Raw genomic sequence first — 12,126 nt, forward strand, 5'->3', positions numbered from 1 at the left:
ATTTTTTACATATGTCATGTGATTGTCTGTTGACTCGTCTTTTCTCCAGAATCCCAAATATTTCCACGCTGCAGATTTATTCCAGAGGAGGGAGTGAATATCCTCAGCAGCTTTTTCTTGGTTGTTTGCCATTATCTGCCTGGCGCTGTTTCACGGTGACAGAGATGTGCCTTGGGAATTTAAAAATAATGGTATATCTTAAACACAATGATATGGATGGATTATTTCACTTTGCAATCAATGACACTGAGTCACTGATCTTCAAATCGGTCCAACAATCCAAAGCGATGAATCCTTGCACCCCTAATTAAAAACAACAAACAGTTCAGTCCTTAAAGATTTATCGGGAAAAATTAGACCAAACATTGCCAATGAAATGAGTTCAAGGGACCCATTATGTGCGGGATTCTTTAATTTCTCATCAGTAACCAGGAGGCTGGTGAAGGGAGCAGTCAGATTCAGTTGTCATGAGCCCATCTTTCTTTGCACTTTTGGGTTTGATGTTAGGAATTTGACGTGTGGAGAATCCTAAAGTGTAAAGTTCAATCTGTCTGTGGCCCCAAGCACTCTCATCCCTGCTGTAGACATAGATTGTACGAAAAAAAAAAAAAAGAAAAATCACACATTCACAATTTTAAAAACATGCTCTGTACTTTCCTAAAATAGCTGGGTACTGTGGTTTTGATGAAACACTTGCTAAACAGGAGTAAATAGTGTTTTTGTGTGGTCCTGTTGTGAGTCAGGGATGAATACACATTTGGTTCTTCGATAACCATGTGCATTATGATTTAGAACATGTTATGCAGTGCAACAGTATGACTCACCGATGTGTTTTAAATAGCTTTTGAACAACAATGGAGCTCTATGACACAGAAGAAGAAGAAGATTAATGTATATGTCAGGCTTATGTTAGACACTTGTCAGAGGGAGCAATTCATTGTTTTTATGGGATTTGTCAACAGTAGGATAAATATAGAATATTGCGTGTGTCTACCCTTAGATTCTGTTCTTCCTAATAATTCAGTACTGATAAACCTTAGATACTTTTTAATCAACCAGGACTGAAACTTTAAGAATCCTAAGAAACTTTGAGTGTACTCTAGAAGTAGTGAGTCAAGTATTTAAGCACCATCCTTTTGGTACTGCATTCACTGTAAAGTCAGGCCATTTGCATGTTGTCTACATGTGAGTCTTTGATTAGACCCACGAGTTGTTCACTCCCACACTGTTGAGAAAATCAATCGTTCCTTCTCTCACTTTGAACTCATGGCTAATGTGAGCCAGATCTTGTGTCACTGAGGAGCTCCGCAGGGGGCCGTGAGTAATTCGGAGAGTCGGTTGTTGTTTACACAGACGTCACTCAGTCATGTGGAGAACTACGATAACTCATAGTGATTCAGATGAGCACCTGCGTTCGTGGCTGATGTTGATTGAAATTTTGCTTTCATCACATTTGTGAATGACTTTAATCCTTTTTAAAGAACACTTGACATGCACACTGCAACACTGTATAGACCGTTTCAAACCGGACAACATAAACATTCTAAATGGGTCCCTTTGTATTTCCTGTTTAATGTATGTTAATGCAGAAGCTGACAGGAAGTAAACAGGGACCAAAGTTGTTGCCCTAGCAACAGAATAGCAATGAAATGGTCCATACACATAATAACCAGCACTATTCTTTAACAAAGTAAAGGTCTCATAACACTGTTCTTTTCAAGCCTCTTCTAAAGTGGCCCTTCGGTAATAAAATCAAGAGCAGTATTGTAATTCACACAGGAACCAAACAGTGCAAACAGTAAGAGTGGCCCAGTCTACAGAGGAGTATTTATGATTACAACTCATCGTTGGCCTGTGAATGATAATGAATACTACCATTCACTGTCAGTTCATTCATTAACACTTTAACAGTATTTAATAACAGCTACTGTGGAACTTTGACTCACTGTAGATTAATCATCTCATCTAATTATGGGCCCAGTTCGTGCTGTCAATAACAAACAGTAGATCCCTGAATGAATACCTTTCAATTACTTTTTTTTTTTAAGTTTTAGTTCATTTGTTTCATTTCAAAATACAAGTAGAGACTATAGTCAAATTCAGACCAATGTACTGAGCAAAGGGTTATCTCTGGGTCTGAGAAGCAAAGCCAATGTGGAAGTGCCTTAATGTCAGGTTCACACTACACGATATCAGCCCGATTATAGCCCGATGCAGTGTTGTACGGTGTCAGCTCGGATTGTGAACGACAATGAGTACACAGTAATCCATCGTTTCATCTTGTGTAGTGTGTCATAGCAGATGATAACCGAAGCCACATCTGGGATGCCTCACTACGTTCTTACAGAAAGTCTAGCATGTTTGATTTTCTTTTTGTCATACATGACTGCTCCCATCACAGCCGTCACCTTTACCAATTGAAACACAATCTGCGTGGACAAGTGTGTCAACAGCACCCCCAGGGTTTTTGATATTTCCTCTAGGGATGTTACCACACAGAGTAAAAAGGGAAAAAATATGGCGTGAAACAGTCTTTATCAACCCAGTGAGTACTGTCATTAGCATCAAGCTAGCAAAGAATGTTATTTCTTTATAATGGAGACGGACATAAAGTAAGAAAATTAAAAAATAGGGGCTTTTACACACCACAACTGCAGAGGCTACCAGCTTCATTTGAAACAAACTACATTATAAACGGGCCGTTATTCATTATTCTCTCTGTAGTTTTATATATTTACTTTTTATCCGCTCCCATTGCCTTGATAAAGTTAATGCACTGCGCCATCATTTCAAACTCAACACTTCCTGTATCTGTTTTAAATTTAAAGCCCCTTATAACTTCAGTTGAGACAATCCCTTCATTTTCTAAATAGGCTTTTATTGTGAAACATTTGCAGGAACTTGTTGTGGATGATTCAGTGACTTGTATGTTTGCGTACGGTGCTTCAAATGTAGCTCCTGCCATCTGGTGACGCTTTTTACGTTACTACAGTAACATTTCAGCTGGCACATGAACAGACACAGTGACTGAAATAATAATAATACTAATAAAAATAAGACAAGAATAACCCGATGACATCACACACGTTGTCAAAGACAACCATGGATGATTGGTTGTGGACCATCATGTAGTGTGTCATGTCTGTCGGCCAAGTCACGGCACGATTTTATGACTCCACAATCTCCTAATCTGACTGTCGAAACACACAAAAATATTTTGTGGCGTGAACCCAGCATAAACTTGCATTCTTTCTAATGGCCAGCAGGGGGCAACTCCACTGGTTGCAAAAAGAAGTTGAATTGTATGGAAGTCTACGAGAAAATTACCCGAATTCTCACTTGATTTATTCCCCCAATAAACATTTTCCCACTGAGTTTATGGTCTCATTTGCTAGTTTCACGTCTTCTTCAGCATGATGTTCATTTTGTAAATTATTTTATTTATGTCGACGTAGCTGTATTCAGTAGCCATTGTCTCATGTTTTTTGTTTATTTTCACAGTATTAGTTTTACTTTAAAATGGGAAAGGTTTACAAACTTTTAGTTTTTAAGAATTAAAAATGCCACTGCACTGAAGAACCTGTGAAATATGTTTAGTTTCACACAAAATATAAGCATAACCCTTTTAGTCCATGCTTATTTCTCAAAATTCCTTGAGTCTGTTAAAGTTTTACATAGGTGAAACGCTAGTCAGACCAACAGATGTTGTCTTGCCATCTCAGTTATCACAGGCCAATTATAGACAAAATCCATGCTTACAGCATGAATACATTATATTATAACCGTTTTTATATACTTAGCCATAGTAAGTTTGATGTTACTTTAATACATCAGACATAAAGTACCTCTTAGTTCACGTCTCAACTGATGGTTGCTAAGAGGGAAAATGAGAAAAGTAAATTGCTATGTTTGTTTGTTTGTTTGTTTTCACCTTAAGTCAAGTAGTCAAGAGGCAATTAAAAATCATTAGTGGCAAAATAACACTGTGGGAGATCAGCTCCTTCAACCATGAAAATGAACATTGATCTTTTCCTCCATAGGAGCGTGAGCTGTTGGGCCGGATCACCGAGTTGCAGGAGGAGGTCTCCAGGAGGAAGAACCACATCGCTCAGCTGGACCACCAGATCCACACGCTCAATGAAAATATCAGCACTCTGACTAAAGAGCTGGAGCTCAAGGGCAAGGAGGTGCTCAAGATCCGCAGCGAAGCCAATCAGCAGATCAGGTATGAGTCAGCGCTCAGAGCACAGCTGACATACAGAGCGATATAATATTGAAATCACACCCTCGGTTCAAACCTGAGCTCAGAGCCAATGAAGGGATCTGATGATACACAAGATAGTAATACTCTCATTTTGTTTTATATATGTCAGGTTTAAGTTATTGCAGTTGAAAGCACAGATTGATCTGAATATCCCTGCCAGACTGGAGCGTTCATGTGCCTTCATTTATATTACAAAAGCGACTCCTTACTCTTCATATCCTTTAAAAGCCAGGAGCTGCCAAACTGACATCATCCTCTGTATCCATGTCTGATACAAGACAAGACAAGTCCTCCGAGTTTGTCTCTTTTCTGTGTGTCACATTTTGTTGCTGAAATATTCATGGTCACACAGTTGGACTACTAGACCAGTGTGTTCACAATGCAGCTTATCAGAATACGCTGTAACCTGGCAACCAAAGTGCTGAATATTTTTCTCATGAATTCAGAGTGGTGGTCCTTGAGTTTCCCATTTTTCATCTTCTTTGCCTCCATTTTGGCAATAAGCTCTTATGATATGGTTGTGTTTGTAAGTTCTGACTCCATTAGTGCTGATCACTTGTCTCAGTGCAGCTACCAGTTAATAGTATGATGTATATTTCTGTTGACAGTTTGAGTTTCAAGAACCAGGAGTTAAAGTTTTAACTCTGTTTGAAAAATGCTTCAGCATTTTGGGAAATATTGTGCCGAGACATATACCCTACACCTTAGCCTGACATGCACCTCGACAGAGATGTAACTTTTATCCCCATTAAAGGGTTTTTTGGGGGGAGTTTTTTCCTTTTTTGCTGTGAGGGTCCAAGGACAGAGGGATGTCATATGCTGTAAAGCCCTCTGAGGCAAATTGTGATTTGTAATATTGGGCTTTATAAATAAAATTGAATTGAATTGAATTAACTACACATTGTGGCAATGCAGACCTCCTGTTTAATTATGTAAACTTAAAACCATTTCCCTCAGTAGAAACAAAGCTTTTATGTCATTTTATTTCACAGATAAGAAACAAATTGTAAAAGCAATAAAGCCCCCATGAAATACTAGGAAGAAACAGAGGAAGTTTGCTAGCTACTAGGCTGATTTATGCAACAGGAAATGTCATAGGCTTATGCTAATAGTATTAGCATGTTGTAAATATGGGGGAAAATGTCAAGTACAAGATAACCTTGAGTTACAATGCAGCCAAATTTTATAACATTAGCTTTGTTAAATCTTGCTGTGGTTCCTGGCTTCATATAAGTAGAGAAAAGGTCCAATAGCTGCTAGGCTAATTTATGCTATGTGAAATAGCATGGGCCTGTGCTAACAAAGTTAGCATGCTGTATTTGTTGGGAAAACTGTCTTGCAAAAGAAAACTGTTTTGTCTGTTAGCCTTCGCTTTGCTGTCTGAAGTTGAAAAATCTGCCTACCAACACCTCCAATGATGTGCTGGAGGCAAATTTTAGAGGTGGCATAATTGGGAACTGCCCATGGAAAGATGTACCCGTAACCCTAAGCTTTATGAACCTGCTTCATAATTGTAAAGATACAAGAGAAAAAGGAATAAGACTAGATGGATTAAACAGAAAGAACTGGAGTTCTTGGTGAGTTGCTAGTTTGCTTACCACTAACATCTGCACAGTTGGTATATTGGCTGTTTGGAGCAAATCAGCAGTCAAATTGGGACAAATGATACAAGGTGAAAATTTGCTTCCAGTTCTGTCTTAACACACTTTTAAGCTCACTAATGTTCAAGTCGTATCTTGTATGCCATAAACAGACAAGAATTTAAAAAGAGGCGATTGAGGAACAGCAGTTTATCCAGATAGCTAACACTTATGTGCAGAGCTTGTGGCTATAGCGCCATTGTCGTTTATACATTTTTGTTTGTGTATCGATTAAAACAAAGGAAATACACTGTGTTGTTTGGCAAAAGAGGTGTTAGTAGACATATATTTGAACTTTAGATAGAGCCATGCTAGCTGTTTCCCCCCGCTTCCAGTCTTTATGCTAAGCTAAGCTAATCATCTCCCGCCTCCTGCTTTGTATTCAACACACAGACATGGAAGTGGTATCAATTTTCTCATCTCACTTTTGAAAAGAAGGTGAATCAGAGTATTTGCCCAAAATGCTGAATGATTATTTTTAGTCAATAAGTACAGAGCAGCAACATAAAGAACATTTCAGAATAGCCTTGACCTCTCATTTTTTTAAAAGAAGCACAGAAATGCTCTCATCTCTTTTTGCTCTGCTCTTTGGTCTCCCATCATCAGTGCATGTTGCTGCATTTTGACTTCTCTTATTATATTTGGATGACGATATTTTCTGCAACCCCACTCTTGCTCCAAAACACAGCAGGATGAAAGAGAGAACGAAAAAAGGCGGACGAGGCAAATCACTCCCTCTCTCTCGCTGTCTTTGTCTTCCTCTCCATCTGTCCTGACCGGTGTCACGAGCCCATTGATTGGATGTGAAGGTTATTTAGGGTAAAAGCAAAATGGAATCTATAATCATGTCGCTCCCTGCAGGATGTTGGGATTTTTTTTTAAGTGCTGTATAGCTAATGTGGTCCAGCTACCCATTAGAATCAATCAAGGACTTATGTGTGTGTGTTTTTTCCACCATGTTTGTACGTTATATGACTGCTCCCATGGTGCTTTGCTCTCTATGGCTCCTTCATGCGCTGTTAGTCTATATGTATATGCGTCCTCTTCCCCCTCTTTGCTGGCAGGCCCATGCGCAGCACATTTCTCCCTCTGTTACGTAACGCTCCGTCTGAATCCTGGTCACAGGGATAAAAATAGGCTGATAAATAAATAAAGAGGAAGCAGAGAGAGATAAGATGTGCGCCCCTCAGGGAGAGTTGGCCCAGTCAGAGTGAGAGGCAGACAGACATCCATGCTTCTCCTTCATCCCTCACATCCCTTTCATCAGCCTTTTTCTCCTCCTCATTTAATTATTATCGTCTTTTATTCCCATATTCCATCTTGCTCTTCTTTCTTTAGCTCCTTTCCACCTGCACCCAAAACTTCTACATTAAGAAGAAGAATTAATGACATACTTTCTGTGCATGTGTTTTACATTATATTGTACACTAAGTATACATACTGTATGTCACAGCTCATTTGTGTTTGGTGCATGTTCATACTGTCTTATTGTGTTCTGCTGTTAGTGCAAACTGGAAAAGTCTAATTACATTCATAGTATGTTTTCATACAATTATGTTCTAGGAATTCATTATGTGCATCTATCTCCCTATTCTAATCTCGCCAACGTTTCCTCTGTGGAACAATCCATTATGTTCGCTCCTCCTGGGAGAGCCGGACAGAGAGCGGAGAGTGTGCAGGTCCTGATTAAGTCTTAAAGGGAAATGTCACCCATTTAAAAATATGCATTCTTCCTGAGCCATTAACGTCTTGGCCGGTGGTTTGCTTCACTCTGTCCTAAAGCTTGAATTGTGATTTCACTGGTACGGCTTTATTTTAACGGCTTCATAAATAGGAAGGATTAGATTTCTTTTGTTTGTTTGTGACGTAACGTGGCGAGACGTGATGTAATGTGACAAGATATGATGTGGCATGTGGCAAAATCGTGATATGTAACAGCCATGGTCACCAGACTCTTAACATGATACCACTTTTCTGTACTTTAATGATCAGTGTGCAGCGTAAAATATGTAACAATATATACGTATATACAAAAATAGTAAGCTACAGGTGAAGAAAGCCTTCAATCAAAGTGTTAGTCATTGACAGTAACTAAGTACATTTACTCAAGTACTGTGCAGACTTGTACTTCACTTGAGTATTTCCATTTGATGCTACTTTATATTCCACTTAATTTTCAGAAGGAAATGTTATGATCTTTACTCAGCGTTGATATGACAGATAGTTACTAGTTACTGTACAGATAATGTAATTTTAAGAACATTTAAACTGACATAAAGCAGTTAAATATGATGCATTGTTTTACAGTAAATTAAACGGAATTTAAAATTAGGTCCACCTCATCCAGCTACAACACCAAAATGCTTTACACATGTTAAGGGGAAACTTCAGTATTTTTTAACTTGGACCCTAATATCCCAAATTTGTGTCGAAGTGACTAATGGAGACAACAATTTTTGAAATTGGTCCAGTACTGAGAGAGACGCTGTTGCCACAGCAGCGAAACAGGGTGCAATATAACTCCTAAGGGCAACTGTGCGCTGCCAATTTACATCCATTAGAAGTGCTTGTTTTTGCCCCTGACAGGCTCAGATTGTTAATAGAAGTGTCATTATTGAAAGGCAGTGGCTAGCAACTCTTTACAAAAAAGTTAAAGTAATCTAATTTAGGGGGCTTTGCTACTTTTTCTTCCTGTTAGTTTCTCTCTTGACCTTTCTTTCTCTTGACCTTTCTTTCTGTGATTCTGTAATGTTTTCACCATTGTTTTTCCTGCAGCAGGTCACTTCTCGTGAGATTTCAGAACGAGACTTTTCCCTGAAAGAGACTTGGTCACAATAATAAACAAACCAGTGAATTGAGAGGAAAAATGTTTCATTGCTCTGTGGGGTCTTTGATATAATGTCATCAGACACTTAATAGAAACATAAACACTCTGAGCCTGTCAGGGGCAAAACAACCACTTTTAATGCCCAGTTCAGACCAATTATTTGTGACGAGACGAAACCGCTTCAGAGCGCTGCAGAGAAAAGTTGCAGTGGTGTGAACTGGGCATCTGAGCTGGACTCAAGCTGGCTGATGGTGTCACCTGCAACTCAGCTAGTCAAATCACTGGCAACTGGTTTTATAACACAAAGCACGGCACCTGTTTCAGCAGCCATTCGGCTTGTAGTGAAGTCTGCTGGTCAAGTCAAAATGACGTAGACGGCGTGTTCGCTTGCTGTGGCAGATGCTCCATCCCCACTGTCTCCTCTGTTTCCATCCTCACAGTGTAATGTATGTGCTTATGCCCCCCCCTCCCCCCCCCCCTCCCCAAAACACACACACACACACACACACACACTCATTGACTGATTAATTGGTGCTGCTTACTTATATCATTGTGGCATATTGATTATGAATACAGTCAATCCGCTGCTTGTTTAATGTTTTTCGCCATTTCATCACTATTACAAATGCAACTGCAGCCAGTATCTCACTGTCACTATCCTCATTCATATTTTAAGATGCTACGAATTATATTCAGCCACAAAATAAGCCTGAAAAGCTGGAAATCAGAACAGAAATACAGAGAGTTGTTGCATAGAGATGATACACCATCTCATCTAGTTGCATTGGTGTGAATCGGCAAGCTTTTAGAACGCTGCAAAATGGTGCATTTCAAGTAGTTGCGTGTTTCAGTTCATCTTGTGGAGAATCTTTGGTGTGAACTTGGCTTAATGGATGTAAATTGACGGTACACAATTGCCCATAGGGATTAGACTGTGGCCAGTTTCACGTCTCTGGACCAATTTTGAAAAACTGTCGTCTCCATCAGTCACTTAGACATTAAAACTTGGAAAAATAGGGTCCAGGTTAAAAAATGCCAAAGTTTCCCTTTAATGCATCAGTAATAATGATCTAATGATATGTATTAATACAATACTAAATTAAACGGGGTCATACTTTTAGGTTTGATATTTAGTCAGTTAAGCTGATAGCTTTGTGCCTTTACTTAAGGTGATATTTAATAGGAGTATTTGTACATTGTTGAATTGCTACCATTACCTAAGCAAAGGATATGAATACTTAATTCACCACTGCCTGCACTGACTGTTACTTTCCATATCAGGTCACATCAGAGTGTTATCGCTTCTATACCACGGCAGCTTTCTAAGAGAAGTTGTGTTCAAATTCCATATTTTTGTGGATCCAGTTGTTTGCTATTAACCTTGTGGTGCCTAAATTATGTTTGCAGTGTCATGTATTTCTAATAGGCACTTAGAAACTTAACTGTCCATACTTCTCTGTCTCCTCAGGGCTCATGAACAAGAGTTGACGAAGAGGCACGAGAGGGAGCTCGCCGAAATGAGCGCCGTCCACAGCAGAGAGACGCAGAACATGCTGTCAGACTTCAACAAAGCCCAGGAAGTGCTCAAAGACAAGATCTCCGCCCTTCAGATACTGTATGTACACACTGTAAACACATCATGTGCTTATGTGCTCGTCAAACAGCTATGTAAAGACAGAGGTCTATGGCACAGAGGAGTAACACTTATATAATTCTTAACACATGACTGCCTCGTGCGTGGGTCAACCTATCTGTCCTCAATAATGTAATTATGTGTTGTCAGGTGCCAAATGGAAGCTTAAAGCAACAGACAGGTTTCCCCTGGGGAGAGTAACAGACGAAGCATTCACACCTGCATAAACATTCCTGGTTCCTACTGATTTAACTCTTTTTGTTCTCATCTTCTACTATCCATTTTTTTTGTCCAGCAGATGATCAAATATGAGAAAAACAAGTCAAACACTGTGCTTTCCTTTTTTGTCCATGCAATGACCCACCCCATCACTGCGTCGTATACACAATTAGGGCATATCTAAATACACTTCCAGCTGTTAGTCATATAGGAACAGGAGCATCCATGCAGTCTATTTTTACTTTTGTTTGCGTCAGGTGAAGCGCAGTATAAATAGCAGGCGGCTGTGATGAATTATATTCTCCTCAGCTAATCATATTGCTTGTGTCATATGTTATAAACAGCTGCAGCAAGCACAACAGTGCATGACGAAACCGGCTCACCATGAAAGGCAGCGCCAAGAGAGATTTACCGTCACACCCTCAATCTGTACCTGAGCTGCATTCTGCAGCAACGAATGCATTTCCATTTTCAACACAAAGAAAAACACAACAAGATAAAATGACTCCATGAAATCTAAGATAAAAACACAAATGCACAGCAACGTCTGGCGCTCCTGAATTCATATTCATGTGGTGTGATGTGACTTTATGCACGCTCTCACATGGTTCTGCAGTGTAGAGTCTTTGATTTAAAAACTCTATGGAGGTGTTTTTCAAACAGCTGACTTCATCTCTGTACAAGCATTGATATGAAAAGTTTTCAGTTAATGAATGAAATAATCCCAAGATTCATATCGCGGATTTCTGTTTCCCTTGGCATTTTGGCTTTCATACGTAGTGAGCACAGCCTCATGTGTTTATCTGATCATTGTCATGATTTGTTCATCTGTTCAGTCCAAACAGCGGCATCACATTGCCAACGTCACTGTTATCTTAGCTGTTTAAACACACATTTCGAATGTTATCACTCTATTAAATCGGCATCAGTATAGATATGGGATAGAACAGTGGTTCCCAACTGGTGGGTTGTGGTCCAAAAGTCTGAATGGACCGCAAGTGACACACTTTATTTTAAAATAGAGTTTTCCGGCATAGAGCTTTTATTTTGAAGTGCTGTTTCCTGCTGTAGAGTGAGTGACTAGCAGACAGCTCCTTAACAGAGACAGCAAACTAGCTTGACGACATGGCCAAACCCAAGTATGACTGTGAATATATTAAACTGTGTGGACCTTGAACTAATGACTAAGGAGAAGTCTGGACCCCCTGACTAGACTAGTTGGGAACCACTGGGTTAGAAGTCTCCTGCTACACTAACTAGCATGTTTAGGATGCCTTTATTGACTATTAAGCTGCAGTTGGCAAAACCTTATGTTTCAGTAACGCTATGGTCTGTGTCCGAAATTAACTTTTTGACTTAACAACCAAAGGGGCTGGTAGATAAAAACAATAAATTGCCCTTTTGTGTTACATATACATGTATTTAAGTGCATTTCATTGAGACAAAAAGGTATTATGTTGAATACACACTTAAAGAGACCAGAGCAATCATCACCACAATGTCATCACTAGAGTCTCAGCATGTGAATAGGTTCCCTCTGTTA

The 12,126-nt window shown here is 39.4% G+C and overlaps 1 protein-coding gene across 2 annotated transcripts in view; it reads left to right on the forward strand.

The window, feature by feature from the left end:
- The window catches only part of fam184ab (family with sequence similarity 184 member Ab), a 230,106-nt gene that overhangs the window by 191,648 nt on the left and 26,332 nt on the right, over positions 1–12,126 (forward strand). For both annotated transcript variants that reach the window (XM_049589644.1, XM_049589645.1), the window contains exons 17-18: positions 4,041–4,225; positions 10,200–10,346. In XM_049589644.1, coding sequence (XP_049445601.1) covers positions 4,041–4,225; positions 10,200–10,346 — 332 coding nt within the window. The remainder of the gene's footprint in view (positions 1–4,040; positions 4,226–10,199; positions 10,347–12,126) is intronic.

This window comes from Epinephelus fuscoguttatus, linkage group LG11 (assembly GCF_011397635.1).
Source record: "Epinephelus fuscoguttatus linkage group LG11, E.fuscoguttatus.final_Chr_v1".
NCBI classification, from domain to species: domain Eukaryota; kingdom Metazoa; phylum Chordata; class Actinopteri; order Perciformes; family Serranidae; genus Epinephelus; species Epinephelus fuscoguttatus.